Here is a 24335-nt window from a genome sequence, read left to right on the forward strand (position 1 = left end):
CTACCAAGCACGATTCAGGGCTCTTGTTCAAATCTCACCGCTACTCTTGGCGCTCCAAGGCGAGAGATTCATCGCCAAGTTTAGCGCAGGACGCAGGACGGACGGATTAATTGAAATCTTAATTAAATGTGTAACAGCGGGCGTCAATCTGTGCTTTCATTTATTTATTTTTAATTAAGTTTCTTCATAACGTTCTGCGTGCTTCGATCGATCGGTTTTTGGACATCCGCTACGTAACAGTAACGTCAGCACCCGGGACACTTTCGCCCGATGATTGAGAACGTTCATCCGCGGCACAGTGTCGTGCTCGCAATTAAAAACAGATCCTTCGCTGTTTTTCCCATCCCAGCTTCTTAAATGACGCTCTTGTTTTCGTACCGGATTTGTGGCTGTAATAATCCCCTCGTTCACCTGCGTGTTGTTGTCGTCCAGATTGGTCGGTTTTTAACATTTCGTTGCTTCATAAGCCGCACACAACCAAACACCCCTTTTGGAAGCGAACATTGAAACCAGGTCGTGCGAGGAACGGGATGTTGTTTCCTGTTTCGATTCTCATTATTTTTAGCTAAAACTCCTTGCTTACAGGATACGATGCGGTAGAAAAGAGAAGATTTCATATTTGATATGAGTTTCACGTATGTTTTGTAATAAGCCGTAGGCTTTTTGCTTGTGCGTGGTTCCTATCGGCAAGGTTTAGAAGGGAAAGCCACACAACCATTCCTTGGTTTATCGATATCGGTGACAGTAGAAATTAAATAGCAAGCTACATTTAATGAAGATTAGCTTCTGCCGCGAACACATTAGGTACGGTTCGATGGAAGTATAATTCAGCATTGCTACTTCTTGCCTGTGATTTATAATCCTGCTGTTTTGTACGCGGGTAAAAAGCGAGATTTAGCGTACATCAAGCGGGATGTGAAATTTATTTGATGTTGCGACTCATGTGATTACCGGTTTGTGTGGGCTTTTTAAACGGATTTCATGTAACTTTTTTCATGTGCCTTGTATGATGCGAATTATCAGCAGCAGCAAATCGGAAACATAGGAAAAAAAGCATTAAATAAAGCTGTTTTTAATGTCAGGGTAATGAGAATTCATCAATGCATGGAATGAATCATGGTTTCATGGAATGGATATGTTTTGGAATTGGAATTAGCTTAAATCATATGTTGCCTCTTGTGTGGTGGTCTGTAGGAAGAGATCTCATATTATCTTTTCACTGCTAATTGTGATGCTTTTTTAACTTTGATTTTTATGTTTCTTGTTAGATCAAATACTAAGACGCCTTTCTCAGTTACCCTCTTTGGATCTCAATTTCTACAGTTCAATTATTTTTTTACATCCAAACGACAATTTTATGAAACTATATAAAAGGTTTAGTTATAAACCAACTAAAAATAATTAGTTTTTTAATCAATTGCTGTTGTATACAAACAACTTCTTCAGGTTATGGTCAGAATCACTTTTATTTTTGAATTAAATTTTAAAAAAATCATTATGCATAGTTGTCGTTTGTAGTTTGATGTTCAGAAATTTTCTGAAGCTTATACCTTCTATAGCCAATTAATCTGCTCTTTTATTTCAGCCATTAGCTGCCTTTGTACTGTTATATTATTAAATTAGGGAATTTATTATTTGAAGGAATTCAATTATTTTATATTAATCATTTGAATACTATACTGGGAACTGCGAATAGTTTACAGAGTACTTTACCAAATTTAACGAGTAGGGCTTAACTTGGGTACGAGTACACTCGATGCTCTTGAAATTGGAACCAACATATTTTCTAGTTAAAACCCAATTACGGAATCATCCGAATTTAACATGGTAGATGTATATTATATCGAAACTAATGTTGATTACGAAGGATTCGTCGCCAGTTTTCCATAAGGTCATTTTTAGGATATGTTTAAGATATTATTTATCAATGAGTGGGTCCTTTATTGAGTATTCTACTTTTAAGATGAGATACATCTTACCGCTAACCCTTATCTATTTTTGTAAAGAATGCTTAAATTGTTTTACTAGAATAATACGTCATCATTAAAATTGCAATTTTGAAAAAAAAAGTCTGCTGCATCACTAATACTTCTCTAATACGCTCAACAAACTTGTTGACAAATAATTATTTTCCTGGCATTGATGATTAAATCGTATGAACTATATGTTCATACAGGATGTCCAGCAATACATCCACCCATTCTCTATGCAAAGCAAAGATATTTCATCAATTGCATCGAGTTTAAGTATTTATTTACTACATTTCCATTTACCAGGTCGCATTTATATATTTCCGATCAACTCAAAAGGTAGCCGTTTTCTGAGAAACGGTAATCCGCCACCAACCACGTACTCTAAACGTTCTAACCTAGAATTCTCGCTAGACGAATACAATTCATACCTTCGTAGAACGTCTTACGGTTTGCTCTTAATGCAAATTCAGACAACACGATAAACGCCCACACCCCACTATGTTGTGGAAAGGAAATCTGCACACAGTACTAACATATACACACATCTTCTTCTCTTCCCGCACAACAGGAAGCCGCGGACTGGAGGCACCCTATTCAATTTTCTTCTACATCCACGGCGAAGCGTACGATTGGGGCTCCGGCAATCCGTATGACGGTTCGGTGTTAGCCAGCTACGGTCACGTCATAGTTGTTACAGTCAATTTTCGTTTAGGAATACTCGGTAAGTTATCTGTGGCCCCATTTTCCGACTGCTTGATCACAAGCGCACTGATGTAAAGTTATCGCCAGCACTTGTGCAGCGAATTGCCTGCAAGGCGCCGGGTAAAGCGTTGCTTCACAAAACTATTCACGCACTTCTTGAAAGATGCACTGGCAAAGGGTAATGCAGTTCGTGTACCGATCGTTTGACACTGGCTCAGTAGCGAGTAGGTCCATCGACCGGGAGTCGTGGAGTCGTTTGTACGCGTAGATAACGTGTTGGCAGCCAATGTTCAATGTTTGCCTCCAACAAGTCATCATCAACGTCATCGTCCATTAATTCGGCCCGGTATGCGGATCACATGCGGAAGCATAAAGCTGGCCCACGAGGAAAACCGACGAACACAACTAACCCATTCGTAAATCTACGTGGCGTTGGCGGTGGTTAGCAATCGGTTAGTAGCTTTCAGTACCACTGAGCACACTATCCCGGCCCACCAGTGGCCCCATTCCGATGGCGCATTCGTACGAAAGAGGTAGTGCTCCCTAGTACGCTTTTCCGACCGGGGCAGAGTAATGAAAATTTATATTATTCACTGTGCTCGGGGCTATCCGGGGGTGGTTTGATTCGTTTGCTTCTGGAGTTTTCTGCCGCCCTAAAAACCACTACGCTAGCTGGGTGAGTGGTTTTTCGGGCCGGATTTTCTGCTTTTGGTCACATATTTTTATTAGGCAGCCACCATTTTCCACTCCACGCCACCCCGTAATAGCGGCACGGAGCGGTATGGCTAAAGTAACATATTTTAACATTCGTGTGTTTTATGCTTTTCGTTCTTTCGCACAATTATAGCATAAATCATTACTTATCAAAAGATTGAAATGGCAACAGCCGAAAGATTCATTTTTCATGCATGTTTATTCGTGCGGGAAACACGGTGCTGGCGGTGGTGAAGTTTTATGATTCCCTTTTTATGGCGTTATTAATTTTTTTCTGCTCTCTTGACGTGTTTTATAGCATGTGTATATCATTGGGGGGGAAGTGTTCGCTTTGTTCGTACACAGTGTACAATGAGATGATTATCTGCCCACTATATCTGCTGCTATTGTTGTACAGAAAGTAATAATAGGATGTGTAGTAAAGAATGATTCACATCACATGAAGTTATAAGAATAAACATGAACATTTTCTCAGGAGTTGGTGTGCGATGTTAAACCCTCGCGAGTTCTTAATTCGTACAACAATCTGCACGGCACGAACTTTCGTTAGAAACCCTTTTCCGTGAGGTAGCATTGAGATTTCTCCCAAACACCGCTTTCATCAAATGCTGTAATTCGTACAAGCTTATCTCTAATCCGTCTCCCTTGCAAAGGGAAATGATGTAAAGTAAAATTTAAGCTCTGCTTGAAACATATACAGAAGCCATTAAACGGTGTTCTGAACAAAAACGTCGCACTTTGGTGGATTTATTTGTGAGAAAGATGCTACGCAGGTGGAGCGAGACTAACTCCAACATTGCACCGTGTATGCATGGCACAATAATCGAAAACGTCCTCGCTCTAGCCAAAAACTAACGCCAGTCGAAACGATAAATAAATGTTGAAAAATGATTCCATCGTTTTGCAGCTGTGTTTGCAGCATTTGCACCCAACGTAACGTAACGTACGACGGCATCCCGTGCAAATCTGGTGCCCGCTTTACACGGCACGGAATTTGGCTCCCAGCTGCCTGGCACGGTGCATGATGGAATTCATTTCGTTATGGAATTATATTTATTGCATCGCAGAACTTTGCGCTCCATCCAGTGGAACGCACTCTATCGATGTCGTTATCGGTCGCCGGTGCTTAGAACCGCTGAGCGCCATTACACTGTTCGGGAATGGAATTGGAATGCTAGCAAACACGCACGTTTTTGGTATGTTTTTTTGCTGCTCAAATCACGTTAAATTGTAATGCTGATGCTGGATATTTCAAAACTGTACAACATCGATAATCTGTGCGAGCCAACGCTACGAGCATGTTGCACATTGATTGCAAGCCTTCTCATAAATGTTTAATAGCAGAATGTTTGGAAGCGAAAAAAATAGGAAGCTTTTTTCTTTCGTGCAATGCAGAATACTTCGAATATGTTGTTCGAATATTTTCGAGTTCCATCACAAACATGGTTATCGTTGAGTAAAAAAAGCTTTACTAGTAAGTTTCTAGCATTTTTTAAAATCCATTGTTGCAATACAGGCTGACATTTTACATTGTATGTGTCATATCTAGAGATTTCTTTGACAGTTGTCCAGTTGCATGACACTAGAGATTTCCCTGTTTATCGAAGGCTTACTACTTCTACCTACTTGTTTACCTAACTTACTTGAACATATTTGTTTACCCAATAATAAGAAAATACGATTGTCATATTGATTCCAGTACATAAAGGTCTTTGAATAATTTACAAGTGTATTTTGATACAAATTGATACAAAATGTAGACATATCAGCTTTACTCATTGACTGTCGCGTGCACGAAGATAACCTCAAGATGAGGGTTCTTTGGTCAGGCGCAAATTACGCCATCTATAAATTAAAAACAAAGCTTTACTATGTGCTACTGGTAACTTCCAGATATTATTAAATTTAATCGGACTACTTACTAATTATACTTGTACTATGAATATCGCGGTGGAAAATGTTACATAGGGGTTTGATTCCTATTTAGTTTTTAACATTCATGTATGACTAAATTTAAATATTGAAGAATGGATTGTGAAAATATTTGAATATTGAAAGAATCATCAATATGAGTGCTACAGCTATTCCAATTATTAATTGTTTTTAAATTTATTTATTTTGACAATAAATTTATTTATTATTTATTGTTATTATTTATTAATTTCGGTGTAGAAATAAAAAAGTAGAAATTATTATGTTATTATGAAATTTCGATCATGAGATATTCGAGGAAATGCTGTTATATGTAATGCAACGTTCTCTATAATCATGCAGATAAATTGATCTCAACCATAATGTATTACAACTGCATCCATTGTACAGTTTTCTAGTAACGTACGATAGGAAATGTGTGTTATGGAAGCTAAACACAACCAGTTACATGCAAGATCGATAACGCAGGTGATTCACGATAATTCAAACCCACCGTACAAATGCTCTATTTCTATTCATACCTTCAATTCCCGCTAACCGTGCCATCGATAATCGACAGCATCAATTTACATCCCTTTCAACCATTAGCCAGCAACCGCTCGACCTCATTCATCCAAAAACATCTGCACATTCGGTTCGGTTGCGCGCTGAAGAAATTCGAAAGTACCTTCATTCCATATTCCATTCTAGTAAACACACTTTTATCATGACGTTCTGCCATCACCATCATCGGGTCAACTTTTAACTACGAAAAAAGTATTTCTTAGTCTCTTTCTACAATCCAAGCGATAATATACGAGCTGTCTGTCTCCAGCTGTGAGCTGTGATTCACTTGAAATATGTTTATGTGTGTGTGTGTTGCTCTCTGATCGTCGCTGATGACACACCAGTAAAGAACTTTGTCCAGCGACCGTAAGTGAGACACAAATATTTATAGCTGACTGGGTCGGCCATTGGCATACATTGTATGCGGAGAGCAGCAGGCAGCGTGCACCATAAAGCCTATGCCGGTGGCTTTCAAATTTCGAATTCAACACGCGTACCCCGAAGGATACTCGTAATACTCTCACCTAAACACCTATTTTTCTTTCCCCCTAAAAAAAAAGCTCCACCGACATTCGGTTGCTATCTGCGTCTGGGTCTGCGGTTGGACCACCAACCGTGAAAAGGTGAAACCCAAGCACCACTGAAAAGCGGTACCTCCTGTGGTGAGGATCCTCATCTCATCGCTTGCCAAAGGATACGAACTGTGGTACAGATTATGAAATGTGAAAACGAGCACAACGGTGGCACAGGACGGAAGAAAAAAGACAACACAAAAATACCATCATACACGCACGAACTAGCGCATGTGCGAGGAAAATCCTAACCTCACAACGCAATCTGAAATAATCTCGAAAAGAAGACTGCATTTGAATTGACGTGTAATTTAACCGCAGGTGTGCCGACACCTTCGGCTCAATGGGAAGACGAATATCGCACAATGATTTACCATTCTGGCATTCACCTTTCGCCCACACGTGTGTCCCTTGTTCGGGTGTGCGCTCCCTTAGAAAGGTGATCCTTTTGGCTGGTTTTACGCTTTACAAAACACCTTTGAGGGTGTATTAAAGTTAATGGAGAGTTGAATTTGGTAACCTATATCGTTCGCAAATTGGAATCGATTTTCAATATGTTGTCCAGTTTTTCGTTTTGCTCTGGTGGCGATGGTTATGATTCACATCACGAACGCGATATCGAAAACGTTTACGAACAAATGAAGGTGTATGGTCACGAATAAGTGTGCATGTTTGAAGTTTGAAGCTGCAATTTATACGCTAAAACAGATATGTTGACTATTTCGTTAACTTGAAGTATTTCGGCTTCTTTATCATTTTCATACAAAGGCTATCAACAATGTTATCGCTAATGTTTGTGTTAATTATTCGCTACTTTCTTGTTTAGTGGCGCTACAACCTGGAACAGTCTACACCTGACATCCCCTGGTTGCTTTGACTTTATTTATCCATAAATGTATAGACCGTCCTATGTACTTTAATTTTCACTGATGTTTTAAATTAACGTCAAATAAAGGATTGCCCTTCATTCACTTTCCTTGTTCTTGAAAGCCCAGGATTGTCTCTTGTGCGAAGTGATTTTACCTGTTTTCGTTCGTTACCTTCTTAAACTTTCGGTGTTTAGGCATCAATCAGCTTTCGAGATACCTGCATCACTTTGATTGACATAAATTCTTTGGGTTTCATTTTTGCGGCACTAGAAACCCCTATTTCTAATAAACATCACTGCTGTCGAGAAGCCTTTTATGATCATAAAACTGTTCTGAACAGTATTTTTTAATTATCTAATTTCTTCCAACAAATATTAAAACTTTTTACGGTTACGAGAACTTTGAGCACCGGTTTTCCCGTGTCGCTTAGATCTAAGGGTCATGTGTTATTGAAATTCATATTGGTATGGAAGCATATCCTTCTCCGAAACGTAAACAGGGCATTTAATGCATTTCAATCACGTTCTAGAGCAGAGCAACCTTATAATATCCTATCACCCTCATACATGTGGTCTGTAGTATAGATAAGCTAACTGTAATTCGCATGTTTTGCAATGAAACAATCAATCGCTAAATAACTCCCATTTTTCTCACATCTTCTCACTCAAAAAATTCATTTTACCATAGATGAATGAATGAGATGATGTCTTGAATGACATCGAACAACTCTTAAAGACGGCAATAATTTCTGTCGAAAATCAATCATTCAATCAATAATAATAATGATATAGTATATCCCTGTAGCTCAAATGTAGGAATGATAAGAAAACCCTTATATAAAACTGTGCGTCTATTAGTATTCTAGCTCTTACGGTAGATCTGTCAATGGTATCTTAAACAAGACTATCAAGTTATCGGGTCTTTTTTTGGATTTCCTTAAGCTAGGATCAAATAAAATCGTGTATTGGTATTGCCTAATAGTTAATAACAATTTAAAAAAACATTCAGCACTAATTAGCTACTAAAAGCCGGGTATGCTACTAATTCAAAAGAATCAGCTCATTGGCGAGCAGTATCTTTGGTCGTTGGCGATGACAAATCTAGAAATTGGGAAACATTCTTCCATTTAAGTTAGGAACGAATTTATATTCGAGTTTCATTGTTGACTAATCTACAAAAAAAGTGATATTAAGGTATTTGAGGCACCATAGCTCCAAGGAGAATAATTAGATGATGTCCATTGAATTGAATTTATAATATTGTTTTTTTCCCTTAAAGGAAAAGGGAAGATATTCAGGCAGCATGTTCGAAACAATTGTATACAATAATTGCATTTTCTGAATGTCCTATGTTCAAGCCTCAACGTTCGTTCGTTTCAAAATCACGGTTAGCAAATCGTTACCGGAATTTTCATACAAGTTACCGCGTCAGCAAGCTACCGCGTCAACGGAGGCATCGGGTAACTGCGCGTGCACCTTGGTGGACCTAGCAACAGCGCGTGCATCGGACGATGACACCATCGGCACGTGTGTTGCAAAGTCAGCGGAATCTAACCAAATCGTGGGAATCGGTGAGCCAAGCAGTATCGACAATTCAACACCAGCAGCAGACAATAGTTAGTTCTGATGTAGCAGTCCGATCGAACGGTTCGGGAAATTAAGTCTAGTTGTTCACAAAATAAAATTTTTTAAAAACCCTAAACGAACGCGAGTTCGGTAATTTACATCTGTGTAGTGATGATTTTGAATAAAAAATCTCAAAATCACTTGTGACAAACACATTACTAGTTTTAAGTAAATTATTTTTGAATAAAATTGAATTTAAAAAAATTAATAAGAATAGCTTACTAGGCCCGTTTACAGGGCAACAGAACTCTGAGATGTACGCAAGGGAGCTTTCTTCCCGAGACTTTGCTGGTGTTGTCAAATCATGTTTAAAGTACACCTCCCTAACACCGATAATGCCGTAACAATTTTATATGCCTCCTCTTTAAAAATTCCAAGGGGATTGATTGGGTTTGATTGGGCCTCCAAAGGGATTGATCCTCCACTGAGTACACCTGCTGAAATTTCCATCTTAAATGCATTTTGAATGCTATGAACTCATATTAATGAATGGAAATTGAGCATGAAATGCAAGGAAACAAATCTCAAACAAATTTTATCCAATAAACCAATTAATTATAAAGAAAAACATTCCATCATATGGAATATCCGGTACCTGCAAACGGACCCAAAAAAGTGGATGTATTGAGAAAACAAAAAATTAAATCGTCAGTCATGCAAAACAAAGTTACGCACATCAATTTGCATGAGTGAAGCGACAGAAAATGTGCACCGTACTGTACTGCTAGTTAGATTTGAGCTATATATATTTTTTTCCTGTGTACATTTATCAATAGTGAACAAACGCACGGCAAAAAGAACGGGGCGGCTGCATGCAGGATTTTATTTCAAATGCGTCAAATGCTGGGTGGTTTAACTTGCAAAACTGAATCACATCATAAAGGGTGCACACCGGTAAAGAACACGTGCACTATACGGTCATCGAACATTCATCGATATTGGGTTGTTATGGACAAACGAAGGAAAAAAAACAATTGCCCTGTTCAAATGCAACATAAAACATCGCCCCAAAACGGCCCTGTAAATCATGACCGAGCACGATTGAAATCCTCCCCCTTTCCCCGACTGCGGCTGACTCAGAGCTTCGCGATATTACCAACGCGAAAGGTGATTCAAAAGTGGACCGGCAGAAAATCATCCGCCGAAGCAAAAAAAAAAATGTCGGTACACGGAGTTCGAAAGCGGCGGAGTTCCAGCTACGAATCGCTAACACTGTCCCGGTAAAATGCAAATGGTGCATTCCATTGGCGGATGCATTTTTCCACCTGGTGTCATATGCAATGATTTCTAGACTGAAGCGATATTCCAGCAAAAATGTAACTGAAAAAAAGGGAAAACAACCCTTAACAACATGCACACAGCATCATGAACACACACGTCTGGCTGTAACTGTGTGCAGCTGCACAAGAAAAATAACGCCCCGTGCCGCTGTCAATTTCACCCGTGGATGGGTTCGATGGGAAGCGAGTGGAGAGCTTTATGACTTACTGGGGATGGGCGAAAGTCTGCTGAAACTATCGAGTGTGTCGTTTGATTTATGCGGTTCAATAATCGAATTTATTCGCTCTGCCCGATCGTTCCGCTTCGGCGAGGATGTTGTGCCGGGGTTTTGTCCCGGGAAGGAAGCAATATTTAGTATTGGCCAGGTTGATACCGGGTTGAACGAACGAGAAGACGGCGCTAAAGGTGTTGGTGGGGTTTTGTTTACTTTTCACTATGAATTTTCCATAAATCAAGCACGCTGCTAGTACGGTTGGGGTCTTCTAGGGTAGGAATGGAAGTACCAATGGAGGTGGGCTGGAAAACTAACGCTCCGAACCATTCGCTGGAATCGATCCCGAACGAGTCAATAAATAAACTCCCTGCCCAAAGGCAGCGGGGATGCTTTTTATTCTTCTCCACTCCCATTGAATTTAGATTAACGCGTTCTTGGAGGTGGAAGAATTCTTTGCCCACTATTCCGCGAATGCGATAAGGAAAAGCGATTGTTACTTATTTGCACGAAAAACATAATGGCCCGCCGGGAAGGACAATGGCGAAGCAAATGCTCACAATCATGCATCGCAATCGGAACCAATCGCTCGAGACGATGGTCAAGGGCCCCACAACTGGGGCCAATAGGGCGGGCAGGGTCGATCGACCATCTTCACCTTTTGTTCAATGATGCTGGTGAGCATATGTTTACCTAGCAGATTACCATTTATCAATTTTATGAGTCCAGTGAGCCCTTTCGGTTCCTCGGCGTACCAGCGTTGCAGCACACCCGAGTGGGGGAGAGAGTCAAGAAATGGATTGGACCTGTGACTCCGTTTGGTCGCCTTCCAAACGGGCCAAAGGTAATCAGTAGATAAACATCGGAGGAAATGGTTTATTTGTTTTATCGCCCAATGTTCATTCGACCCCCTGTTTTGGCATCTCGAACCGTTCCTGCCAGCACCGGTTCGGGCACGTACATCTCGAAACGGAATGCCCACCAAAGATAAAGCTACAGACTAATGTTCCATCACTCGATCAGAAGGGAGTCGGAAGTGACAAAAAACGGAACGTGTTGGAGCGTTTTTGCTTGAATAATTGAATGAATTATTTTTTTTTCTGGTTTACTCCAGCCCAGGGCGTGCTTTGTTTTTTTTTTTTTGCGTAGATGGTATCGTCCAAAAGATTGTTTTTTTTACGGAACGGTCAGATAAATGACTGGGTCAAGAGGCTACCGTTTCTGAGGCCTTTGCCGTATCTGATTCTTCGATATCTTTCCTCTGACAAACGTGTTTTATTATTAAGATATCGAGAAGAACTCACTTACAATCGCACATAAAGCTTTGTTTTTTTTAATTTTTGTTTCAAATTATATAAGAAAAATGATTATAGAAGATTTGAGTATATTCAATATCAAATAGCTGACACAGTACATTATAAGTTCTAATTATTTCTATCTGATGACACCTTTTCGATGTTTTCGATGGCGTCAAGCGTTTTCTGGAAAGTCTAACCGGAGATTCTAGCTTGCCTGTTTGTATTATTTATTTCTGTATTATATTGACAATTATCCATGTAGGATAAAACTATTTATGTGAAACTTATCTTATGTAACATAGTTGAATAAATTGGCACTCTTCCTCTCACGGTCATCAATTTTCAAATATGTACAGAAACACCCGTTAAACTTGTTCGAAGCGAGCAGTTGTGGGGATGTTTCCAACTACAATTTTTGCTCATTTGAGGGGCCTCGAAGTCACCAACCCCCTCCTACACAGCAATTTCTTAAATTTGATCAAACCATCCAGGTTCAATCGTTCAGTCTTTTTAAATTTAGGGACCCCTACCTGGGCGGAATCCAGGACCTCCCTGAGGATTGATGGAACAAAATATTTAGTTGAATGGAAAATTCACTATGAGTGTTTTCATAATTCAATTATGAACGATAAGAAAAGGATCTTGCGCTCAAGCGAAATAAATCGATTTGTAGACGACCCAGTCAATTTTTGTAAAATAAAAGTCATCATTTTTTGTGTGTTATTTCATAATAAAGGCTCTGCACCCGTAAGTAAAGGTTCGGAATTTTTGGATAATATACGTTTACATACAACAAACTATCGTAAAATGTTTCTAAAACTCAAAATATGGTAATTCTTATCACAAATGTCTATCATCAACCGAATATTGGAATAAACCACAATCAACCTGCAAGTGTACCTAATGTTACATATCTTGAAGTAATTTTAGAAGAAAGTGCCTTAAAAATGTTCAGTGATGAGCAGGATAAATAATGTTATGCAGCGCACTTTGAAGTTTTTGCATCCACATTGCTCTTCGCCACAGAAAATTAAATTAGGCATACTACATAGATGGCAAAAGAGGATCGTGAGACTGATATTGCTGGGTAGTGATCACTTGATATCATCTATCACCTGTCTATTATCTATATGCTACAGTGGTTGTCTGTTAAGCAAAGAACTTTGTTTCCATTATCGATCCTAATACTTAAACTTTTGAACGGGATTTCGCTCATTTATTTCGGAATTAATATAATTAGAGGGTTAAATGTTCATAGATATCTGAAAGGTATATCAAATGAACCTCGAATTCAATGCAACATGGCAAAAAGTAAGAGCAATTCATCGTTATACGGGTGGATGTGTAGATAAATTGTACGTAAATGTGAAATGTTTCATTTCAAAATATAGCTGTTTGGACTGTGGTATTCTAATGGTTTAATTCTTTTAAGGGGTTTTTTTTTTTTGGTTAGAACGGCCTGGCCGTATCGACTTCTTTTAAGGGTTGATACTTAAGATGAACTAAGGTGGTATTAAATATTTGTTAAATTATATTCAAGATAACTTTATTCTTCTTAGCCCTACGAAGAAATTAGCGGTAGGACAACATCGTCTAATCACAAACACATTATCAATTCTATTTATACATTTGCAACAACTACGTTAATTACTTAAAAGTGAAAATTAAATCTACATACTTATTTATGTACACCAAATAATGCACCGCGAGGAAAATATTTTCCCAATTTAAATAATTTTGTCACATAAATTATGTCGGGCAGATGGCACGATTTGTGTGAAATTCGAATCAAATTTTTAACCCCCGCCATCTTCTTGCCGGGGTTCTTGCATTAATTTCGATGTTTTATTTCGCTCCGCCAAACAAAAACAAAAGCCCCCTAGCCAGCCACATCTTTCAAAGGGGACATAATCTCATTAGACGTGACAGCAGAAAGGATTCGTAAATGCTGTTGTGACAAGATAAATGTTGTGATTTTCTAAGAAGTTTATCTTATTGCACGGTCGATCCTTCGCTGCCCTAACGCTTACTAACGGTTGCTTTTCCGGTGTTTTTTTTTTTGTTCCTTTTCGTAGGTTTTCTAAAAACTCGTGCCTCACTGTCACCCGGTTCCGGCGGTAATCTAGGATTAATGGACATCATTCTCGCTCTGCACTGGGTACGAGATAACATTGCGTCGTTCGGCGGTGACCCGAAGCGCATCACGCTGGTGGGCCACGACACGGGAGCCGCACTCGCGAATCTCGTCCTGATCTCCAAGTCGGGAAAGGGTACGTCAGCATCTAGCCCGCGCGATGTGCTTTTTGTGTTGTTTTTTTTTCTTCCGTCAACTGTGTCCATCGTTTGATTGGAACCATTTTCTTATCATGCTTTTTCGTTTCTTTGTTTTGTGCTGCCCAAAAACCGGCACAGGTCTCGTGCAAAGAGCGGTCCTTGTGAGTGGTTCGGCACTCAGCCCTTGGGCACTCATCCCGGATCCGGACGCGGTGCGGTTGGAAGTGTCGCAGCAGATGGCGTGCCATCTGGTGCCGACCCGGAACGGTCGGAAACCATCGACAGATGACATTACCGAATGCCTGCGGGATAAACCGATCGAGGCGCTCATGGGCGTACGGTTGACCAACGTGCGGTTCATGCCCTCGTGGGGACCGTCCCTGCCGCTGGAGGACTCGATGGATCCCGAGTTTGCCATGGAGCATTCGGGCGAAGGCTTCATCACCAGCGAGCTAATGCTGGGCATGAGTACCACCGAAAGCTACAACGACTTCAGCGCGTCAGACATTCAGGTGAGCGAGATGAGAGATGAAATGAGCGGTAAAATTTGCAGGCCAGGACATTGAACGGTTTCCCATTGGTGCACTTCGCTCTGTTTGCAGTACGGCCTGGAGGAAGATCAACGGAACAGGTTGCTGCGGACGTACATTCGCAATGCGTTCACGTTCCACCTGAACGAGATATTCTCCGCCGTCCGGAACGAGTACACCGACTGGGACAAGCCAATCCAACATCCAATCAATATCAGGTAGGTAATTGTTCCGCCAAACGCCCGCGGGAGGGTTTAACGCTTAAAATAAGGGATACGTGAGAACCGGCCCGAGTCAGGTACTGTACTGTCCGATGGGGGGATAAATTCTGGGGTGATTGAAAGTTGGCGATTCTCGTGGGAATAAACAGCAGTGATTCAAATTTCTAATGTTTGCTTAGCGATTTGAGGGAAATCAATTGATTTCTATTCCTCTGAGGAAACTGCCAGAGCGTTACAAATCTTTTGATATATGGCTGGCAAGCTAAAGTAAACTTAAATGAAATATTTCAAGGCCAAACAATAAGTTTAAACTTTTCTTATGTAAAACATTACATTTTTCATGAATAGGAATTAGCATAATTGATTAGTTGATAATTTTATTTTTGAGGAATGGTTAACTGTTAGTATGGGCTCATTCAATTATTACGTAACGCTAAAATTGTCAATTTTCGACCCCCTCCCCCCCTATTGTAACAAAACGTAACACTGGACGCAACCCCCTCCATTAATTACTTAACATTTCGTTGACCCCCCCCCCCCCTCGTTTGAAAAAAAAAAATGAAATTTTCTTAAGTAATCCATGTAATTCCATCGTATTTCGACTAATGCAAAAAGAAACAAACATACTGCTTAATAAATTTACTACTCACGTCAGGCTGACTTGTTTGATCGTTCCTAATTAGTTCCTAATAATAAGTTAACTTAAACAAGGTTGGATAGGTTCTTGACTAAGATATCAATTTCCGGAAGACGCTTCGTATACAAGTCTTTAATACCACAGATCCCAAACGAAGGATTTATTCGCTAATCGTCCATTTAAAAAGCTTAAGAAATTCGTTTGAGAGTTTACATTACAAAGTACCATGGCGAATCGATGTAATCTATTAAGAAAAAAAAATCGTACGTAAATTATTTATCAGTACTGTTCCTTTCTTATTTATCTAGCAACCTTTTATTTGCGTAGTTGTGTTTTGTTAATTCTCATTATTTGTTCATCTTTTTGACTAACTTTTTTTCATAAAACACAGATTTAAAGGATCTAAAAAACTAGCGAAAGCATAAATACATTTGTTGGTAAAGTAGATTTAGTGAAAATTTTTCAGTTGAACGAAGCTGGGAGTATATGGAACTTATTCAGCTCTAGGACTTACATACGCCAGTGAGACATGGACTTTGTCCAAAACTGACGAAATCCTCTTAGCCGCGTTCGAGAGAAAGATGTTCAGAAGGTTTTTGGCTTCGTACCTTTGGAAGGACAATGGAGCCGCTACAATGATGAGCTCTATGAGTTGTTCGGCGAACCTACCGTCGTACAGCGAATTGAACCAGCCTGGGCCACGGTGGGCTGCTCACGTCATGAAAATGACACCGGACGACCCTGTCCAAAAAGCCGTTTTAGGTCGTCCTCGTGAACAGAGGAAGCTTGGTAGGCCCAAGTTAAGATAGATGGCTGACGCTGATGGGTCCCCTAGACAGACCGGGATTATGGATTGGCTAACGACGGCACTTGTTCGTAGGTGGTTTAGAGGACTACTGCAGCAGGCCAAGACCACAAGGTGCCGGGAAAATTAAAACTCACACCCATTGTTATCATTTAACACCCAATTGAACATCATTAATTTAGAATATCAAGTGAAAAATTGCATTTGCTTAGAAAAAACGGTTAAATTGAATTGATAAGCATCGTAAAATTCGGCACTATTAAAATCAACGCTTCTAGCTGGTATGCTGAGTTTAAGTACTGCCATACAAGCACCGATCACGATGTTGCAAGTTCTAGTTGGCAAAAGTTATTCATTGTACCGTGAATGAGCTTCCGAGCACTAAACTATATTGTATAATTAACTAATAATGTTTGATGTATGATTGTATGAAGCTCTTCACGATAGTGGATATCTTGGATGCATCATCTGAGTCTGTTTAGAGCTCTTCAAGCTCAATGTAAGTTTTAAGAGTCGACGATGCTTGCTATGTGACAATGGATGCAAACTGGATCCACTACAACACACAGGATTCCAAAATCACCATCTGAGTGGACATCAGAAGTTCTCAATGAGTGGGTATCAAAAGATACCAAGAAACTTGACCTTTAAATAGTCGAAAAGTAGATAGGTAATATGGAATTTGTATAAAAATCTCTAAAATGAGTTAATTTTTCATACATATAGTATGAAGCGGGAATCATAGTATAATCTTATTGTATGTTACGTAACAAAAAGTTAAACCCCCCCTCCCCCCTATGTAACAAATCGTAACGCTGGTACTGACCCCCTCCCCCCCCTATCAGCGTTACGTAATAATTGAATGAGCCCTATATCCTTTTTGTCTTAATCTAACAGGTGGGCTGATAATTGTTTGGCCTATGACAGTAAAACACTTTTTTTTGGCCAAATTATTTTTTTGTATTCAACATACATCTCTTCAAGGATGTTACACCGATTTTGGCAGTTTTTAAATTTTTCGATACTCTTTTTGTAGTAGTATTTGTCCTTTGACTCAAAAAAGGCCTCAGTTTCGGCGAACACCTCTTTATCCGACGAAAATTTCTTCTCAGAGGACATCCTTTTGGGATCTGAGAAATGGAATTAGTCACTGGGAGCTGGGGAATACGATAGGTGGGGAAGCAATTCGTAGTCTAAATCATTAATTTTTGCCATTGTTTTCACTGATTTGTGGCACGGTGAGTTGTCTTGGTGAAACAAAACTTTTTTTTCTTCAAATGTGGCCGTTGTTTCTGGAGATTTCGTCCTTCAAACGCTCCAATAACTTGATATAGTAGTCGCAATTAATGGTCTTTCCTTTCTCAAGATAGCCGATGAAGAATATTCGTTGCAAATCCCAAAAAACTGAGACCATAACCTTGGCAGCTGATTGTTGCGTTTTCACTCGATTTGGAGCAGGTTCATCGCGTCCTGTCCACTCGGATGACTGTCTATTGGACTTTGGAGTGAAGTGGAGAAGCCAACACTCATTCATGGTAACATATTGACGCAAAAACTCGGTGTAATATATTTGCTACGATCACGGTCGCTATGTAATATACTTGTATCGCCATGTAGTATATTTGCTGACGCGTTATATAGATGCGTATTGATCACTATGCGATTGTTCTTTCGGACGGACTACGGGACAGAGTCCCCCATAACACAAATAATACTAGACTTCTTTAGTTGAGCATAACGATCAACTACGACAGTAACCGCGTGTGCAATTGGCTGCGAGTGACTGTCTAGTCAACGGTCAATCTTTATTTTATATCATAATTCCCATTTCCATTCGTCCACATACCGGACTCTCGGATATCTGATGCTTTTGTTTGTCTGAATTTTGATTGGTTGGTTTAACGTTTTCTTGCATTCAGTTCTTATTTGTTAGATGGAGTAGTTCTGTTTCCTATAAGCTACATACGGTTGGGTCGTCTCCTGTTGCAAACTTGAACCAAGTCAAGCGCACGGGTGTGGGGTGTATTGCTCAACTGCAATGGTTGATACGCACCTGTACTGTCTTGTAATAAGAGCGTTATGGTTTTTACTTTTGGCATCGCGCAGATTCTTTGCGTGATCGTGGGAATCGGATAGATGGTTACTTTCCACGCGCTCGGTGCATTAATGGTGTATGTTTTTTATGTTTTGCATATTGGATTTGTACCTGTAACTTGTGTGCATTGAATGTGTGCTTGCAACTTGTGAATGATTAATAATTGTTTTAATTGCGCCTGAGGTTTATGCTATTTGCGTTACTTGTTTATTGCAGTTCTTGTTCTAATATCTCGATAGAGGTGCATGGGGTGAAACATAAATAGATTTTGGAATGTTTTAAGACTGTATAGCAGATATGCTACATCGGATTTATTTCGCTCAAACAGCTCCAAACACTACTCCGAATCATCAAATCGTTGTTGTTTTTGGTGAAATGTGAACTCGCGCGGCAGCCATTCGCGGCACAGAGCTATCTCATATCCAAATACTCGTGCACGATATGTCCAACACGTTCCTTAGACATTTTTAAGATGTCTGCTATCTCGATCAGCTTCACATTACGGTTGCCTTTAATAATTTTGTGGATTTTTTAAATGTTGTCGCCTGTAACCTTTGGGCGTCCACTGTGTTCATCGCCCTGAATGCTCATTTTGCCGCATTTAAATTTAGCATACCAATATCTGATGGTTGATTTTGGTGAAGCAGTGTCCAAAAACTCTTCATCAAGCCAATTTTTGGCTTCGACTGTATTTTTACCCTTCAAAGACCAATATTTTATCATTACGCGAAATTTCTTCTTTTCCACGCTTACTCAAAGCACAAAAGTTGCGTCACACAAAATGCTCTAGCTCATTAGGTTATGGCCCGAGTGCTGCCAAATTTATACAGAATTCGTTTGAAGGTTGGTACAAACGAAATATGATATGGATGTAAATCTTTTAGCGCGATATGTATTAGGCCAAACAATTATCAGCCCACCTGTTATTTTATATTAATTCTGGTACCAAAAACCAACCTTCGTTCTCTGAATGTTTAATATGTTTGAACCCAAAAAAAAACCTTAGTTGTTTGAATTTACAATTTTCACCCAAACTGACCGTATCGTTCCATCTGCGTGAAAGCTACCTGTTTAGGATGTAATCTATTTAACTCCTTGTGTAATATTCTTCGAGCGCTTCCCGGCATGAGTCTTGTTTCCAAGGCTCCCATAATCATGTTCCCTGCTCGATGTCACCTGCACTCAATACCGTTCAGCCAGCCCATTCCCAAGAGTAAAACGAAAAAACGAAGAACAATTTCGAAAATTGGCCAGAATAGCACAATTCTCGCTGGCAGGAACGACGGTTTGCACCAGGTCGCGGTGGTTTGCTAAAAGTTTCAGAGTTTTCCGCCGAACCGGACGTGATGCGTTTGCGAAACAATCGCAAACGAAACGGAACGGATGTGAAATTGGAACGGAGTGGAAAATGAAAATTGCTTCCCACCGGAGCGGCTCCGTGTGTGTGTGTGTTGATTCTTGGGAAATAGATGGAATTCAATCGGCAAACCCGTATGTACGTGGGCAACAGTACGGCACGGGTTGAAAGAAAGATGGCTTCCACCTTCGGCACCCGGAACCGGGGATGGTACCATTTTCGCATGCGTGCCCGTGTGAGGCGCTCCTCTGCCACTCTGCCACCTCGCTGCAAACCTTTTCGCTGTCCCGGCCTGTCGACTAAATCCGGCGCGTCACGGCAATAGTAAAAGCGAGACTTTTGATTCTAAATTGGATTTTGTGAAATTTTAATTCCCAACATGAGATTAAACCTTCTCGCAGCACCCGAAACCGATCGGTCGGCGGGTTTGGGCACGAGGCGAATTTCCTGCCAGTGAAGGAAGGAATTTCCGGTGCACAGTGGGACTGGTTGGGTAATTTCGCATCAACCGAAGCATTTTAGCTCTCGTGTGTGTATGTGTTAAGTGGTATGATTGTCGGTAGTCCTGGTTTGATAAAATTGTGATCCCACAACAACACTGGCCCAGATTTTCCACACCCCTTCTCATCCCCCTATTGCCCATCCGCTAGGTCCGTCCGAACAACGAGTACAATTAGAAGAAGTATTTTTAGCATGCTCCAACGCAAATGTCCAACTCATGCGGGACCAATGGTAATGATATTATTTTAAACATTTCACTCGATAGTAGCAACTGGTCCCGGTGGACAATTTTGTGTAATCATCCGTAGCAGAAGATTTCCGGGAGCCTGGAAAAGGTCCCCTAGGAAACTGCCCGTTTTGAAATGCACAGCATTTGCGGAAGATGTTCTGGCATGCGGAACTGAAAAAGAGACAGCTTAAGGGTCAAATCATTACGCCCGATGCAACCAACGAACGCAAAACCCATGCCGGTTGAACCGGATGTGTCCACAAAACACGTGTATTTTCCCAAATGAATCGTACACCTCTTTCTTCCTCTCTCTCGCTCTTTGCAACGTTATGTTGGTGCAGATCGTGCAGGAATGCTTTTCGATTTGATTATAGCGTACAGACTACCAACTGCAACTGCAAAACGCACCAGGGCAGCTTCCTCATCTGTTGCAAAACGGATGAAAATGAGGTAGCCAATTAATACCGTGAAATAGGATTAGTTATGTAGCTAGGTTTCCAAGTGGTGTGTAGCTGATTGGATGATGGATGCTGAGGATGGCGCATTTGCCCTTTGCACATCGCTCCGACCATCATCACCAATGGTTGGTGCACTAAATCATTCGTCGCTGCTGCCGGTGCACCGCCACTGCCCGGGCACCGCTGTTATGGGCCATTGTCGTATTGATACAGTAAGAGTATTAATAATTTTCAACTCGATAATTTACCACCCGCGTACCAGTCGCATCACCTATTAGCTTCCACCCACCCCACCAGCATCAAGTCCTTCAGCATACGACTAGCGGGGCGTTAGTCATTAATCGATCGATAAATTAGAAATCACTTCACCCGCGGGACTGGTACGCATTCCGTTGAGCAAATAACAATTCGGACGAACATTTCACGCATCATTGTTGACCGCCGTTGAGCATCTGTGCGGGAATCGATAAAACCGAACGAATCGAAAAATAAACGAGCTAACGCGATAAGAGACGGCGCTGTGCTTTATGATTTCAGCCAATTATGGTTCTTGGGTTGGAATTTGGTATTAATGCGTTTTTAGCAAACATTAGAGGGCGGTGAAGTAGTCTAGGGATCGTTATTAATTATAGGGTCATCATTTCACTACAACGATGTCGACTGGAATGTCGAGCTGAGTGTGTCAAATGAGGGATGTTCTTTCAAGTAGAAATATGTCTGATCCGTGTGTTCATGCTTAATGTTGTCAACAGTTCGTGGGTTGACAGCGATAAATATGAAATAGACCAATGTAATGATTAATAAAAGAGTTTAAGCGAAAGCTAATGTTTTTAGATGAAAGAATTAATGGATAAATCATTCAGGATTATTCAATTACGGATGTTTTCTGCGCTGTAATGTATGCAATACAAGGGCATTCAAAACGCAGTAGTAACAATGAACTTGTACATTGGGAGTATTCAATTATTACGTAACACAAAATTTGTATATTTTTGCCTCCCTCCTCCCTTATTGTAACAAAATGTTACACTAGCAGCAACTTTCCACTATAAATTGTGTTCCAATTCGTGGACCCAATTCGTCAACTGCTAAAGAAGCTAATTCTGCAGTATGCTTTACGTAGTACCCACGCAATTCGCTATATTCTATAAAGAACAATATTTAATGCGAATTATTTATTTATTCATCAGAGCTATTCGCCATTCGTTTGGGAGATTGTTTGTAGTACAGAATTGGGAACTTTCACTTATCAAAAAAGTCTATTCTGTACAAGTAGTTCTTCACCATTTCGTGGGTTAAACTGATCTCCCGATGCATCAATGATGTCATTTTGAAGTGTTCTATCATTCTTTGTATCTGACACACATATCGTATTTTTAATTAACCTTTTTTTGTGCAAAATTATTTGTAAAACGAAAAACTTGTTTTGAGATGCATGATGAAGCGGTTAGTCACTGCATTTGTATAGCTTATCATGAATCAGGTGCAGGGCCACGAGAGTTGACAAAAAGCTGACAAATTTGTGCTTGTCACCTGCGAAAAACCTCTATACCGTTGCCGCGCACACAATTGTACTCTTTGATAAAGTAAATTGGCAAGAATATCCACATGATCGAAGCAGCTTTCGACAGTTGTTACCAAAAAACCAAAAGCTCACGAAAAATGACAAAAGGACCCTTTTCGTCAAATTTGTCAGCATTTTGTTAGCTCTCGTGGCCCTGCACGTAATAAGAATAAGTGTCCGAGATCTAAATGATTAATATAATTTAGTAATGATCGAAAATTGAAGTTCTGTGTGTTAGCTGACTCATTGAATACATCAAAAGGCAGAGTTTTAACGGTTTTGAACAAGAATTTGGGCAAGTGGTAGATGGTTTTTCAATCAGATTGCTCACTTCAGATCATACGTTTAGAGGATACAGATACTGTTTAAAGCTCTTCAAGTTTAATACTTCGTTACATGTGACTAATAATGTAAACAGCTGGATAGTGGACCACTACACACCTGAATTCAAACATTATTATCTGAATGCATCTGAAAAGGTATTAAGACCGAAAATCTTGACCTTTAAACATAAACAAGTAGATAGAGGAATTTAAATGATAATCCCTAAAATAAGCTAATTTTTCGTAAATACGCCTTGAGACGTGAATGCGTTTGTAACAATTCGTGACGCTGGCACTAACTCGTCACCCTAACAGCGTTACGTAATGAATGGATGTTACCATTAAGTACTGAAAAAAATCAGCTCAGCTGCGAATAAGTGTCTTGCTTAATTATCAGGCGCTTCAAAGTCCATGTCTCAGAGACGTATGTGAGTACTGGACTAATACAATTTCTTATAAATCCCAGCATTCTTCATCGCGAGAGGATAACATATATAGTTTATTATATTGCCAAACGCCTTAAGTTCGTATATGGTTCAAAAGTTTCGAATACATCGAGAGATCTTAAGTATGGCATTTCATACGTAATATAATATATGGAGTGTTCGGCGCATACAGCAACATACGAATGTGTAGATGTATTTCTGGTGTATGTTATCATGTACTAGCATCTATACAATGACCATACTGTTAAGCAAACAATGAGACCTATCACACCTGATATAATTATTGGTGAAGGCTATTCATCTTATTAGAATACTGAATATCCCAGACCGATATTTAAGGCCATTCACACAGCGAGGGAAGGTGCAGTAAGTTCAAATTAGTTTAGAGATATATTCAGGCAATTTTGAGTGGTACAATGGCTAACAGCCGGAGATTCAGACATTATCAAGCAATCGAAGAAAAATGAAACATGATTGTAAAAATATAACAATCAAATACAAAACGTCAGTTTAATGACAACGACTTCCATTTGGCTATTTATAATAATTGAAAAATACATGAACAATTTAATCATCTGTTTTGTGGTAATACCGGAAGCTCAAGGTATGTTAATAATCCTTGAGCATAATATTTTTTGCATGAATGCGAGAGTATAAAACCTGGTCGTGTAAAAACATGTGTAGCAAGTGAATTTCAGCTAAAAGGCCGACAAACATAAGGATTTAAATAGTCTAGAATGAATATAAAAGAAACAGATGAATTTCATGAATGCTAATTATAAACATTTTTCTGCTGCATGTTGACTAAGTGTTTGCTAGCAAATCGTTCCCCAAACAAATTCCCATCGTACGATCCCGACCTAGCAAAAGCATTGCAGCCATATCAAGCAGCCAACAACCGTTCAGCCTGAAATACAGTCCCGGAAGCCAAACGGCACAATCAAACTTTGCAATTAAAATAACAAATCACCTCCCGGGTCCTGACTCCCGGGGTCAGCAGAAGGCTAAATGATGCGCGCGAGTCAAACAAAGCGAACAATCACGCGCGACAGGCACACGCGCGGAAGCTGCTAATCCGCCATGAGTGGCCAGTTTTGTTCGTGATGTGAATAATTCCGGCTCATTTGTCACACGCACACTACGCACAGTTCGCCACGCACATACACCCGGGG

General features: G+C 40.1%; 1 protein-coding gene across 1 annotated transcript in view; it reads left to right on the forward strand.

Annotated features, from left to right (window-relative positions):
• LOC128302207 (neuroligin-4, X-linked-like) overlaps window positions 1-24335 on the forward strand; it is a 75768-nt gene that overhangs the window by 16947 nt on the left and 34486 nt on the right. Inside the window, exons 4-7 of the mRNA XM_053038971.1 lie at window positions 2542-2694; window positions 13799-13993; window positions 14136-14509; window positions 14600-14745. Of these exons, the coding sequence (XP_052894931.1) occupies window positions 2542-2694; window positions 13799-13993; window positions 14136-14509; window positions 14600-14745 (868 nt within the window). The remainder of the gene's footprint in view (window positions 1-2541; window positions 2695-13798; window positions 13994-14135; window positions 14510-14599; window positions 14746-24335) is intronic.

Source organism: Anopheles moucheti, chromosome 2 (assembly GCF_943734755.1).
Source record: "Anopheles moucheti chromosome 2, idAnoMoucSN_F20_07, whole genome shotgun sequence".
Lineage (NCBI taxonomy): Eukaryota > Metazoa > Arthropoda > Insecta > Diptera > Culicidae > Anopheles > Anopheles moucheti.